This window comes from Polistes dominula, unplaced genomic scaffold (assembly GCF_049000335.1).
Source record: "Polistes dominula isolate Pdom_NZ unplaced genomic scaffold, Pdom_raw_medaka contig_29, whole genome shotgun sequence".
NCBI lineage: Eukaryota > Metazoa > Arthropoda > Insecta > Hymenoptera > Vespidae > Polistes > Polistes dominula.
In genome coordinates, this window is record NW_028300865.1 from 177,425 (window position 1) to 193,174 (window position 15,750).

At 27.5% G+C, this 15,750-nt stretch overlaps 3 protein-coding genes across 5 annotated transcripts; 2 read left to right on the plus strand and 1 right to left on the minus strand.

The window, feature by feature from the left end:
• Positions 1-213: 213 nt before the first annotated feature.
• Positions 214-3,817, plus strand: LOC107068281 (cuticular protein 49Ah; the record flags this gene model as incomplete). The annotated part of the gene is made up of 12 exons (XM_089174860.1): positions 214-279; positions 417-476; positions 868-912; positions 1,024-1,173; positions 1,321-1,510; positions 1,677-1,831; positions 1,922-2,072; positions 2,208-2,341; positions 2,631-2,820; positions 2,936-3,176; positions 3,443-3,516; positions 3,573-3,817. Coding segments are annotated over 12 exons (1,506 nt in total), but the record flags the coding sequence as incomplete, so codon positions are not given.
• Positions 3,818-5,439: 1,622 nt separating this feature from the next.
• On the plus strand, positions 5,440-9,329 carry Cpr49Ah (cuticular protein 49Ah). Of its 2 annotated transcripts, none has more exons than XM_089170473.1 (4): positions 5,440-5,994; positions 6,987-7,162; positions 7,351-7,612; positions 8,275-9,329. In XM_089170473.1, exons 1-4 carry the CDS (start codon positions 5,980-5,982, stop codon positions 8,371-8,373), a joined length of 552 nt encoding a protein of 183 aa, XP_089026599.1. In that variant the 5' UTR covers positions 5,440-5,979; the 3' UTR covers positions 8,374-9,329. The 2 variants fall into 2 exon arrangements, with proteins under 2 accessions (XP_089026599.1, XP_089026604.1); XM_089170478.1 differs by lacking the exon at positions 5,440-5,994 and adding an exon at positions 6,315-6,673.
• LOC107068316 (uncharacterized) lies at positions 8,864-15,283 on the minus strand. 2 transcript variants are annotated; one of them, XM_089170467.1, is made up of 5 exons: positions 14,966-15,283; positions 14,462-14,674; positions 10,709-10,968; positions 10,506-10,625; positions 8,864-10,422 (listed from the first exon to the last, which is right to left on the minus strand). In XM_089170467.1, the coding sequence occupies exons 2-5, from the start codon at positions 14,498-14,500 to the stop codon at positions 9,852-9,854; spliced, it is 990 nt and encodes a 329-aa protein (XP_089026593.1). In that variant the 5' UTR covers positions 14,501-14,674; positions 14,966-15,283; the 3' UTR covers positions 8,864-9,851. The 2 variants fall into 2 exon arrangements, with proteins under 2 accessions (XP_089026593.1, XP_015180050.1); XM_015324564.2 differs by having other exon boundaries at positions 15,220-15,279.
• Positions 15,284-15,750: the final 467 nt, after the last annotated feature.

Here is a 15,750-nt window from a genome sequence, read left to right on the forward strand (position 1 = left end):
CAAATGGAGATTTGTCCTCCCGAACCGTGAGCCACTACTAGTAACAAATTTAAAATTATAAGTAAAAAAACGTTTCGTATGACAGACCAATTTTTGTTTTATTCATATACAGATATAGACATTTAGAATTTTAACTAAATCTTTTAATAATAATAATAATAATAATATTACAAATAAATAAATAAATAAATAAATAAATAAATAAATATTGTATACTCTTATCACAGACCTAAAGAAACGCGTCCAGTTTCGATCATCGAAGCAAAAAATAAAATTCGGGTGAGTGTTTAAATTTCTGTTGAAAAAAAAAATAAAATAAAAGAAAAAGAATTAGGTAGAAATTCATTTTTAATGTATTCCCGTTATCTCGTAATCTCATCATCTCATCATTCTAATATGGTATAATCTATTCTTAGCTAGATCATGATGAATGCTGCAATTGTTGTTGCTGTTGCATACCACAACCCACTGCATTTGTGAGTACAACTCATACTATTGGTATTAATTAATTGTACAAGATTTTTGCTACATTATATTTTATACATTACTATTACCATATACATATGTTAACATCTTTTTACATTATCATCTACATAATAACATAATGTTAACATTAAACACATAATATAAATAAATCATAGAAACTAGAAACATTTAAGTTTCAATTAAAATAATCAACCATGTTTTTGAGAAAGTACATTGAATTGAATTCTCACGTAATTCAATTGCATATTTCACAATTATTTCACACGTTAACTAGTCGAAGAAAATAATTAGACAAAAATAAAAGAAAATGAATTTACAATGAAAACGAGTAAATAATTGAAGAAATGAAAAAAGAAAAACATTTGATTCTATTTATTGTAGGAATACGTTCAACCGGAAGTACCGAAATCATTTCGACCAATTCAAGTAAGTAAAGCAAATGAACACCATGCTTCATGATTTTTACCAAGAAAAAAAAAGAAACAAACATACACAGACAGACAGATCAAAAAGATAATTAATCCAATTTTGACATAGTATTATATGAAATCGGATATACCAATAGAAGATGCTACAACTTATCGATATTCTTATTGGGATGGGCCACGTCCATTAGTTGAAGCAATAAAACCCAAAGATTGTTTGACAGTCGGTGACGGTAGTATAACCGATGAAACAATTCATAAAGTTAATAATCATTTTCTTTTAGTAATTAATTAATTCAGAAAGAGAAAAAAAATCAAATCAAATAAAATTACAATACATACAATGTATATACAATATTTGTATGTTAAATCTAACAAAATACACAAATACGTGTTTGATACGCGTTAGTTGAGTTACTTGGGTAATTGGTGCATAAAAACGGAACCACCTATAACACCATGCGATAAACAATGGCTCGGTAGAGGACCAATGCAAGATGTGACTACGCAAAAACACGATTATCAATGGAAATCAATAAAACCATCTGAATCGATCAAAAGAAGAGATAATTTGTATCTACCATGTGCTTCCATATCTGGTTAATTTTTCATTTAATTTTATCATTTAACACTAGATTTACGGATTTGACTTATTTCAAATTTTTCAGCTACATATATTTTAAAAATAATTTGTGTTTTTTGATATAATAATAATTATTATTATTATTATAAAATTAATTAATTTATATTTATTATAATAAACAGATGACACGACTTATCGTTTAAGTTATTTCCCTGTTAATTGTCATTTACCTACGGAATCTTATACACCTAAAAGAAATTATTGCAAACCGTTAATACCAATGGATGGTTGTACGACATATAGATTGAGTTATTGGCCAACTGAGACACAAATTAAGGTACTTACTTTTTTTCTCAAGTTAAATATAATATTTATTTTCTTCTATTATATTGTATTATTTATAATCTCTTATGCGTTTATATTACAGACAGATCAACCATGGAAAAAGAAGGGAGAATATCATAGACCAGTTGATCCTATGGAAAATTGTACGACATATAAATTAAGTTATTGGCCACATTGTGAAAAACCTCGTTCACCTTTTACAATGCAGGATACAGAAAACTTACTCAATGCAGGTTAATTAATACACATTTAAACAAAAATAATTTAATTTAATGAAAAATTAATTATAAAATAAAACGACGATACAATAATCATTCATTTATATAATACAATCCAATTAATATTCAATAAATTATTTCATAATGCAGATTGTTGTTTCAACGATGATACAATTTATCAATTGAGTTATTTCAATTGCGGAGGTGAAAGAAGTGACGCATTTAAACCACAGGGAAATATTTGTCTATCGTCTTGCCCACTTTCTCACGATACAGTACACAAAGTTAGTTATAATCATGTTAATCGTTAATTAAATGTAATATACAGGGTGTGATTCAGCAGCTCTTGCTACCTAAATAGCTCTCGAAAGTAGACATTTAAATGCCATTTAAAAACATAAAGGTTACCTTACCAAATAAAGTCAATCTAAAACAAATCAACTTTTGTTTAAAGTATTTGTTTGTCAGGTTATCTCAAGTACTTGAAAAATCGTGAATATAGTTATGTGGGACACCCTGTATATATATATACATACTATAATGAAAATGAATTATTAACAATTGCAAATGTAGTTGAGTTTCTTAGGAAATTGGTCAGTAACACCAGAAAAATCAATGACACCGTGCGATAGACAATTATTAGGTAGAGGACCTATGCAAGATGAAACAACTCAGAAACATGATTATACATGGCGTTATTGTACACCATCACGAGAAATAAGACCAGAAAATAATCTAACGTGTGCCCCAATTCCATTGGAATGTTAGCATAAGTTGAATAGAGATCAATTTCATAATCGTTTTTATTCATTCATCGTAAGGAAATAAAACAAAAATTCAACTGACATTAATTTGAACTTTTACAAACATATATCTAGGTTGTACAACGCATAAATTATCGTACATACCGAACGATAGTACGACATTATTACGTAACAATTCTTATGCACCGTGTCGTCAATATCAACCACCAAATTTACCAATGGAATCAGAAACAACCATGCGTTTGAGTTATCAACCAGTTGAACCAGCTGATCGTGTACCAAAACCTTGGAGCAAAATACCATCTTATCATAAACCTGTTACACCATTGGATGACAATACGACTTATAATTTAAGGTATTTCTATTCATTTATAATAAAATTTCTCAAACTTTATATATTATCTCAATTATCCTAAAATATATTAACAGATTAATAGAAATATATACAATTCATTATGGCGCTACGGACAATGCCTGTCAAATTAGCGTAACATTCAAAGTGTTAATTAATATTAATTACGAAGAACAAATTTGAGAAATTTTGATTTATTTTATTTCTTTTAGATTTGTATTCTAATAAATTTCGTTTAATATATGCATTTTTATTATAATATATTTCAGTTATATTCCACCTGGAACACTAGTACCATTGCCACCGTGTTATACATCTTGTTCTACGTCAAATAATTGTAACAGTAAGTATATAAATATATAAATATATATATAATAACATTTTTGTTCCTTTTTTTAGTGCCACCTTGTCAACCTTGTCAACCATGTCAGGCCTGTCCAGCATCCTGAATTAAAACCTTTTCTCATCTCATTTTGTTAAATTGATAAAAATAAAATAAAATGTTAATTAATACAATTGTCAAAGTAATACAAAAAATCAAATAAAATCAAAACGCGTGACACTAATATGCTACTGAAATTTTTACGTTGGTAACTTCATTGAAATTTTAAATTATTAATTATTTCTTCTATTATTATTCTATTATTATTCTTCTAGTCCTCACCCGGAGATCCGAACAGGGGACTAGTTTACCTCCGGAAAATTTTATCCTAGTAGAATCCATGGCGGTTTTCGTTGTCTCATGATAAAGTCGTTTTACGGTGTGGGGTAATCAAACCTACACCCAACCCCCAAAAAGGAGGGCCAATTCCAATCGGCTGTCCACGACTGCTTATTCAATTTATTCGCAGCTAATCTCCATCCCTATGCTGGTCAAAGAGGCCCTTCCTCTATCCGCAACCTGAAGACGCGTTGTGTTGTGGTGACTGGGACCCACCTACCCCAGGGACCACTAACAAACTAAATTTCCTTTCTCGAGAATAGCAGCTGTTATTCTAATACAGAAAGATTTCATTAGGCACATCTATTTGTATACTGTATCACTTATTCCGATCGAAATAATATTTGCTTTTTAAATAATTTTTTCTCTGAAAACTTCGGTATCTTTGGACCCATCTGTTACTCAAATATTCCTATTATTGGTCGACCCAATTAAAGAACTTTTTACCGTACCCAAATTCTTCCGAATGCCCCAACAAAGAACAAAACAAACCCGATAAGGCTATTTCTATTGCAACCGATATTTTTGAATGTTCCAACAAAAGGACGGAACAATATTAGTAAAATATCAAATAAATAGAATGAGTTTATATATGTGTGTATAATAAATAATTTCATTTATTCCATCATAATAATGAATAATCTAATAATTAAGTTATCAATAAAAATAAAAGAAATAAACCAAAGTTTAACGTCAGCAGTTTGGTACGTGGTGAACGAGTTTGAGTTGATTGATTTTTTTGTTCTTTCTTTGATATATCGTTTTCATTTCGGTGAAAGCTCGTAAGGATTAAATCATCTCTCATGAATTTATTCATGAGATAAGATAAAACAAATCTAATATTATATATATATATATAAAAATAAATTTCTTAGGACCCTATAAAATGTCAAAATTTTTATGCAATAAACAAATACACAACCAGAAACGACATAAGGAAACCCATCTTGTGAAAGTATTTAACGCGTGTGTCTATGCGTTTGCGCAAGAATTAGGGTGTATACCGAATGACAGTGACATAAAAAAAAAAAAGAAATAATAATAATAAAAAGAAAATAAAACAACGTTTACTTTCTTTTACGAATATTCGAATAAACAGTATAAGTTAAAAGTAACTTATGCGTGTGCATATAAATAATATTTTTCATGCTATTTGAGATATAATCTACGGGAAATTGAACTCATCCCGTAAAATTGCGTAATTCCGATTACTTAACATCACGAACTGACCTCCGACTATCGTGGAAAATATAGAAAAATGATATAACTGTTATATATATATAAATGTAATTAACCAAAATTAGAATTCAATCATATTGTTATTCGAATAAAAATGATTTATGATGTGTAAATTTTTGTCATTGTATAATATAAATTGTTAGAGTATATTTACTATATAATATAACATACTACATAAATATATACTATATAATATATATTACTACATAAATTATATAATATAATACATTATACCATATATTATATATATATCATACACATAAAAAGTATCATATATAAAATATAATACACACACACACATTACATATATTCAAAATAATAATTATATATATATAAATATATTGGTATACTTTCATAATAGAATGAGATAGAAATAAAACGTATGAGTTTAGAATGATTTAAAAGAGAATAAAACTAATACGTTAAAAAATCAGTATCGTAACTATGTCTAAGGTCATCTATGGTAGTATCTCACAGTGTTTAGCTTCTTCAGGTAACTAGGTTCGATCTTCGCAGGAAACGACTCTCCCACATATATACTAATACATAAAAGTAATCAAACGTATACCTACGTTAAATACCAATACTTAAACATAAACCACATGAAGAGAATCCTTTATGGCCGAAGATTCTTTGAGTAGGGGTAAAGTGAGAGTTGGTATAAAAGGGGATTTCTTTACTCTCCCTGGATAGCACAAGATTGTGTTTCACCTGAAAGTATCTTCGTTCATTTTATACGATAAGATTCTTTTGCTGAGAATCATATTGTTTTTGGTTTTTGAAGTTTCTTATAATCTAAGTGTTGTTTTTTTTATTATTTTTGAATCTTCAATCATTCGTAATACAATGAAGAAAAGTGTGGTAAGTTAAGATTTTGGTTTCTTATTTAATTATTATTTTTATAATATCTTGATTAAAGTCATTGATCATTTTTTTATTTTCCTTTTTTTCATTTTGTATTATCCAATTTCCTCTATACAATTTGATATTCAATAAATAACAATAATTACTTGTAATATATATTATAATATATATTATTGTAATACTAATAATTATAATAATACTAATTGCTTAATAATTAATTGTTTAATAATCATAATAATAATAGATCACATAAATGTTATATCAATAACATATAATAAATTTATTGAATATTTCACTATTTAATTTTCAAGATATATTTTTGAAAGTATAGTTTCACGAGATGATACTGTATAAATACGAGATAACGTAATTCATTCATAATATAAATAATAAAAAAATAATAATAAGAAGAAATATTATCGATTAAAATGGTATACGTAATGATTGATTATAAAGATTGGAAAAAAATGAAAAAAAAAAAGAAAAATGTAATAACGAGTTGAAACGAATAAGAAAAAAAGAAAGATGAGATGAGAGAGAGAGATGGGTCGGGCAGAGTTTTGCGGGTCAGGAGTTAAACGACCCACGTTGGCATTTACTTTTCACTTTCACTCATCGAGAGCGTCTTGGGAGCTTCGTTGTTTCTGGTCCAGGAATGGGATGATGATCTTTTAACGTAACATCCTTTTTTCTCTTTCTCTCTCTCTCTTTCTATTTCTATCTCAATCATTCTCTTTACTTCTCATCTCATAAAAAGATATATGTATATATTATGTATTATTTTTATAATTAATAGTTATTAATAAAAATGTAATATTTTTTAATTATTAATAATTAATAATTATCTTATAAAAAATAATTTATGTTTAAATTTTGGAATAAATTTAATTGTTACGTTAGGTTTAATATTTGTATAATAAATATTTCAATTATCACGAAAAAAGAAATATCCTAATAATAATATAATTTTTTAACATTTCTTTTTTTAGATATTAATGATGATCTTGGGCTTGGCAATAGCCCAAGAACAAAATTATCGTAACAATTATCAAGAAGATGAACGACAAAATGCTGCTACCGATGGAAGACGTTTTTCAACGACAACACCAATTCCTATTTTACATTGGAACAAACAACAGGAACACGATGGAACTTATAAAACTAGGTATGCATCGTTACACAAAATTTTAATCGTTTAATTTAAAAAAAAAAAAAAAATCAACAACAACCAAGTAAGAAATATAAAAACCTCACCTTAAATCTTATGGTATTCGTGAATAACCAGTAGTAACATGAACAAAACCAGTTTTAACTCCATTTAAATTGTTTCACGATGATATTACCACTTTGTAGTTACGAAACTGGGAATAATATCATTGCCGAAGAGAGTGGTTACATCAAAACGGTAGGCGAAGGTGCGGATCGAACTGAGGCATTGGTACAACAGGGGAGTTATTCCTACATGAGTCCTGAGGGCCAGTTGATCACCATTCATTATACCGCGGATGAAACTGGCTTTCACGCGTCCGGTGAACATATTCCCACGCCACCGCCAGTAGGCGAAGAAATTCAGAAAGGCCTCGACCTCATCTTTGCAGGCATTCGACAACAAGAGGTAATTACATACATGTATACTTACATACACTTACATACCTACATATCACATATATATATATATGGTATCTACAAACTTTTTCCTTTTTATCGGTCATTATTTATACCTAATACTATGGAGGAATACCTTTTTCATCATTCTTTATTTATTTAATTATTTATTATATATTATGTATATAATATATTTATATAATATTAATTAAATGTTATTTTTCGCGAACTGGCAAGATTCGAACCCGTGATACCGCGGGTATGAATCCGAGACTTTTTTCGGGTATGAATTTCGAATATACTTTTTCCAAATTTTCTCTTTTTCTACACTTAATATAGTATATTATAATATATATATATATATTGAATTCATTTTTACATACATATATGTGATGTTCTTCATTCTATAGATTGTTTCTTCCACGCAACATCCTTTTTCCAATCTTTTTTACTATCTAACGTTCTGGTAGAACAAACTCTTGCGAAAACATTTTCAACGTTTCTTTTCAATTCTAATATCTCGATCTTTCGAATCAACACACAGATAACAGTCTAATGCAATATTTTTAAAATACTAGATTGACCGGTAAATTGGTGGCCACAATTTCTTTTTTTAGAAACAATACTGCAAACTTTCTACTTTTCATTGTTTTTTGTGTTGGTTCTTTTTAGGAAGCAGACGCAAGAGAAGCTGCATCAAAAAATCAACCACAACCACAGAGTCAACAAATTGATAGGAGGGACGATTACGATAAAAAATTCCGACAATGAGGATTAATATGAAAAAGATTTTCTTTTAACACGTACACAATAATCAATTTTTCATTCGTAATCACCAATAGAGACATCAACACTTTTGTTTAGTTTCTAGCGTATTATACTATATATGTATGAATACTATGGCGTATTTTCTAAGAAGTAGCAATTAAGTTCGTAGATCACATATTAAAATACTTATGTCCCTGTTTCATCAATAATAATCGATAATACATTCGATGATTACGTACATTTGTAATCAAATGCGAAGAATTATTGTTCCTTCAATTATATTTCCTGTTATTATCCTTGCACATTTATTTTTAACACTAAAACCTATTTCTTCATCTATACTTATTCCTTATTATCTTTAACAAAAATATAGATACATATATATTACGCCTTTTTTTTTTATATATATATAAATTATAGGAAACAAACTGATAGGTTTAGTATTTCAAAAAAATGTGAAAACAAATTTAAGAAGAATTTCTAAAATTCAATCTTCTTACATTTAATATTTGAATTTATTATTTTACATAAAATACATAACGATCTCTTTAAATGATTTCTATTAACGAATAGAAATTATTTAAAAGCGATTACATCATTACGTTCAATGAAAGTAAAGGTAAGTAATGTTAAGGTCAAATGAACGTTGAACGTGAAACGATAGAACAATTATTTATTCTATTTGGAATGACTATGAATTATAAAAGTAATTCGTTATACGGAAATAAAGCATCTTTATTATTAGTTGTAAATTATACGGTGTTCTTTTTTTCTTTCTTGAATAATAATTTAAAAAGAAAAAAAATGAAATGAAATAAATAAATAAATAAAAAAAAGAAAGAACAAAAAAAGAACATTTTATCGATCGATATTTTTACGAGGTAGTGCGTTAACGTTAATCCAAGCTGTTGACATAAGTTAAGTAAATTAATTTCTTAAAAAAAAAAAAATTAACAAAATTGTCATTAATTTAGTGTTATTTAAATACCGAGTTAAATATGATATTAAATATGATATCTAATTTTAAAAGAAAAAAAATTAGAAATCATATTATCGTAAATTAGGTTATCTAGAGACTAGCATAAACGATATACAAAATAACAAATTTGAAATAATCTAATTCCAAATACATTCTCGTCGTATTTTTAATAAGTTGCAATTAATCGATGCAACGCGCGTATTTATAATTATATTATAAATTGGAAACACAATATTCGAATTAAAATTAATCTCTTCAGAAGGATCGATATTTTTATGGCGGGAAAAAATGTTTTTTTTTACTTGTTCTCTAACTGTACATCACAAATAACCATTACTAGTGCAATCAAATGAAAAAATGTTTAAAAACTAAACGTCCACATATGTGGTCAAGGGTGTGAAGAAGTTATGAAGAAGATTATATCTTCTTATTTTTGAAAACATGTTTTGAGACATTAATGAAGAAAAAAAATACAAAACAAAACAAAACAATAAATAACAATTTAAGAAGATATTCTTCTACTAGTTCGTGACAAATCATCAATTGGTGACGTGTCGTATGGTTTAGCATTAAAACCAACATATCTGTTATTTTTTTTATGAACAAATCCACCATTTTGCGAATCGGTTTTATAATAAATGACCCTTCTTATTCCAAAGGGATCAATATAACCGAACGAACCAACACTATCACCGTTAGGTTCACGTTCCTCTTCGTGATACTGACGTTTAAGATAATATTCAAAACCATTATTAGTATTATATACTTCGTTAGGTGGTAAAATATCACCGGCGAGTTGATCATGCGAATTTCTAATACCATAATCAACGTTATTATTCGAAACTGGTGGTGATCTTAGTACATCGATGGGTTGAACAATCGTATTACTTCTATAATACGGATTATTATTATTATTTGAATTATCCGAATTTTCTCTATTATAATAATCGTTATTATTTGATGGAGAAAAATACGGTGATATAGTGATCGGCCTGATAGTTGTTGGTGTATAATAACCATTATTAATATCGTTCCTTGACAATGGGCTTACGTTTATATTCCTGTTTGGTTTCCTACAATTTCAATAAATATTAATATATATTACATATTATATATATATGTTAATGATGATTATTATTATAACATTTGTACTAACCTAAATGGATTTGGTGGTTTTTTGGGTTTAACTAATATTCCACTTTGAGCTGGCGCATTTTTGCTTATTATCAAAGCTTCTTGAATAGGTGTATCCTTACCAACGTAAGTCATTTTTGATCTAAAAATTGTATTCTTATTATGATTTTAATAATATAATTAAATATAATAATTGATTTATGTTGGAATTTTTGTTTTGTTTACTTTAAAATACGAAAGCCTTGATGATCAGCAATGTAATCTTTGTAACGCAAATAACCAAGAGGATCGAGCCAGGCTTCCGTACCAATGACCGTACCATCGGCTAATCTTTTTTCTTTACGAAATTGACCGTTCAACGTTTGAAAGCGAAAGTATCTTTCCGGACCTTCATCAGTCTGTATATGGTATTGAGTATTTGGGACATAATTCCAATTTCTTCCTTCGGCTTCGTATGCGTTTGATGTTGAATACAAAATCGAAAGCTGAAATCAATCAATTATTATTTTTATTTATTTATTTATTTATTTATTTATATTGAAATAAATTTAATGATCACGTCATCAAAATACATCGCAAAGAATCTGAAATGACCTAAGATTACGTTATCGGTTTGAAATATGTTTTAAAACAATAAAAAAAAACAAAAACCAATAACAAAGTATTGTTATATCTTATCATAGATAATCAATTATAGTAATACGTGGAATATACAAAAAATGATTCATCTTGATCAAACAACGGTTATTTAACGAGTTCATTGACATATCATCTATCCTCCCACGGTTTTACAGTTCCAACAACTTGCCTAAGCAATTTTACGTTATACGTTTATTCTTTCGACGATTATCTTTCTAACGGTATCATGAAAAACACAGATAATATAACGTATTCTCTTTCTTCTTTTTTTTTTTTTTTATCTCAATACCCGTTTTCGTATAAAAACTGGTGAAAAGGAAAGAAACCCCCTACCATACCCCTCACTGTAAAGTTTGCGACACGTTGAAATAAAAAAGAAAAAAGAAAAAGAAAAAGAAAGAGAAAGTGATCGAACGACGAACAAGGATGATCGGGAACAACGAAATAATCCATTTTATATGGCTACGATACTGTATATTTATTTTATATATATATATATATATATATATATATATATATATATATATATATACTCGTCAGTGACGGATTAAATTGAATGAGGGGTATCAAACGATTCAAATTTTGTGTCCCTTAAACTCATGTAACTCATATTAGAAAATAAATATGAAAGTGTTTTCAATCTCTTAAATTTCTATTAAATTATTAACAGTAATCACGTGAGATCAAATAATCTTGTAATTTGTAAAAATGTACATTATTTATTTTTAAGTAAATTAAAATTTATTATTTACAAATTATTCTTTATCCAATTGGCTAATATCTCATTCTATATTAAAATATATATGATATTATGTGGATATATATAATAATGTATAAACACACATATATGTAACCCTTTTAAATTATTAATAAAAAAAAAACGGTAATTTTCATGGAACCCTAATAAAAAGAAATTTTAATTCCTGGGGGGGGGGGTCATATGCAGTTTACCTTGTTCCGTTTACCACTTAATCCGTCACTGTACATACACTATATATACATCTATCTATATCTATACACATGTATACATATATACAATGTTAGGTAGCTACATAATACTTATAATCGGCATAAAACAGAGCATGCAACTAGGACGCAATATGAGATTCACCAAGCAGCAATCCATTTAAGGTCCTACGACCGTGAACAGAAATCAACAGGCAAAGCAATAGGCGTGACAAGGACGTGATAGCAACGATTAAAGTATAAAAAAAACAAAACAGACTGATAGATATATATATAATCATACATCCTACATTATTATACTTTTATTTTTATGATTCTTCCTAGTGTTCTTTTTCTTTTTGTTTTATTGCATCTTGCATTCTCAAGTATACTACTCTTAAAATGTATCATCTTATAATCATCTTCTGATTTCTTCTTCTTCTTCTTCTATTTCTGTTACTTTTTTGCCAACTATTTAAGATACAACGAATACGAGTTAGATTCCCATATATGATACATATATGTATATATATATATGTATACGTAATCACCCTTCTATTTAGGATAACGCGTGGGTTTGACCAAGACCGTTGTGTTTCACTCATGCTTTCCATATTAAGAGATACCGGACCTAACAAGTTACCAACTTAAGGGCAGACGTATCAACAAGGATTTCATCTTAAGAATTTTATCCTAAAACTAAACCCAATTATACAATTCGTGTGTATAACTATTTCAATGATTTTATTTTAATTGATTGAAATTTGCTTGAATTAAAAATGAAATGAATTATGTTAACAAATGTTTCAAAAGAATTTTATATGTAAATATATAATATTTTATTAATAATATTATATAATTTAATATTAATATAATATTAATTAATTTATAATTAAAGCATTTCCAAATATGCGGAAAAATTAATTGAAAAAAGGGTTAATACTCAATGTCCATTGTTAACATCTAACGTTATAATAATTTCTGTACGTGTAATGAAATACATCAATCAACTAGATGATTAATTCTTAACAACTATGCGAGACAACAGAAAAAAAGAAACATTGTCATATGATTTATGATGACAGTTTTCATATAAGTAATACGCACGTAAGTTTCTTAGAAACGACTAATGTGACTTATCACCACCCCCACCCTCCCTCGTGAAGAATCGTTTATGTCAAATGAAAAAGTTAAATATAAATTAAATAAATATTTTTAATTGTTTGTTTATTAATCACATTTTAACAAAATGTACTCAAAAATAATATGATAATTCTATTGAAATAAATCTAATATTAATATCTTTAAATATAATATCACATATATATATATATATATATATATCTTATCTATTATATTTCTCGATAAAAATGATTTATGGGGAAGTGAGGGACACCATGTATACCTATACGTTATTTTATTATACATTCGTATAAAATGTATGCATATTTACGTATGAATAGTACGTTGTATGTATCTATGTATAACGTAGTATACATAATAGCATTAAACAATTCTATTTAAGAAAAAAAAAATAAAAAGAGTAGAAGATGATCATCACGTATAATGGTTATGATAAAAAAAAAAAAGAAAAGCGACCTTCCCCATAAACAAAACACACGCACATAACTCAATTGTTATTCCCCGTACGTAGGGTTAATTATTCTCGCGCCTTTTATATTCAAACGTCATTTTAAGTTAGGGTAAAGGGGGAAGTGGGAAGGGAAGAAGACTTTGTCATTTCTAAACTATTATTCTTCTGTAAGCTATTCAATCAACGTAATTGTTACAACAACAATTCCGAGGACTCTAATTTGTTAATTTTTTTTTTTTTTTACATCATTTATCGAACGTAGTCTCCCTCTCTCTCTCTCTCACGTACCGTGATATTGTAATTTTATTATCAATGTATGAGTGTTATATTAGTCATGCTTCATTTTCAACACACGTGTCACACATATTATGTATGAATATATATCTTATTTTATATCTATGTATATATAAGAGTGTGTATTTTTAGATGATGTTAGATATTTGTTCACTAATGCATAGAAGCATAGAAAAAAAAGAAGAAGAAGAAGAAGAAAAAAATAAAAAAAAGATGATTCATATCGAGATTAGTAATCGGAAGAATCTGTCATATGATTCCTAATGATTATTATTAAAAAAAAAAAAAAAAATAAGCTATAAATGAAATATGATATTTTTTAACCAATCGAAGAATAATAAGATGAATTATTATAGATAATAAAATATAATACAATATAATATATAATAATATAGATAATAAAAGATAATCGAATATAATATTTGATTATATTTAAAATAAAAAATATAATACAATATGATATTAAATAAATAAAATAAACATATATATATATTATTTCGACCTACCGTTAAAACAATCGATACGATCAACACACGAACACGCATGATAGAATTTTTCTTTTGTTTATTTTTTTTTTTAAATGTTTCGTTACTTATTTAATTATTGATTTATTAAAATCTCGTAGATTTTGTTGAACAATTTTTCGTTTCGCGTTTCGTTGTAGTTTCGTTCGTCACCACTTCCCTTTTTTTTGTTCTTCCTCGTTCGTCTTCTTCGTCCTTTGGTCACCACATTTGTTAAATTAAAAAAAAAACAAAAAGAACAATAAAAAACGTATATTCTTTTTATTCCACCCTTAAAATCCTTTTGATATGAATAATAATTTTGTTTATTTGAGTAAATTTTTATATATATAAATATTGAAATAAAACTGTAATCAACAATCAATTTATCATTTGTCCTATCCCATTGTTTTTTATTCTATATAAGATAATAATTTAAATAATTGCAATTCTATGAATAATAACATTGAATAACAATATATTAGTTTAAATATTACAATAAATTACAAACAAATGTTGCAAATAATTTATTTTCTATTAGGAATATTAAATACGTCCGTTTGATTTGAATTGAATTAATTTCCAAAAATTCGAAGAACGATGCTTGAAGAAAAGAGGTTTGAAATAATAAATAAATAATTAAATAAATAAATAAAAAGACCAAGAGAGAGAGAGAGAGAGAGAGAGAGAGAGGAGGGAGAAAAATGAATGTAACAAATAGAGATTTAAAAATGGAATATTAAGAAAAAAATAAACAAAACAAAGTAATGTGTATCGTCGTTGAAGCGTGTTGTTTGCTGTTAAGACGCGATACGGTGACTGAGAAACTCACCGAAGGCTTTCAGATTTTCAGAGCTATCGGCAAGTTCCGAGGACCTCCTCCTCCTCCTCCTCCTCCCAACACCAGTTGTTGTTCCATCGTCCCTTCCTTTGAGATCACACCCCCACGCCATGAGTATAAGTAAAGTCGAGATCATTTTTCTTACCATGTTCAAGATCTCAACTGTCTTGTTCTACCCACCCCCGCACACCCACCCCCTCTCAACTGTCCGTAACATTCATTTATTGGAGTGTTTCTTTATTGTTACATTGATTTGTTCGAAATAATAATAATTTTATATTGTTTATTTAATATTTTTATAACATTAAATATTAATAATATTCATTTTAATAATATTGTAATTTAAATTTCCCACTAAAAATTGTCCACCAATTAGGAATCGAATTTACGAAGCGCTTTATTTGAAAATTACAGGGATACACATTCCCTGTTCTCGTTCTTGTTCTTATTT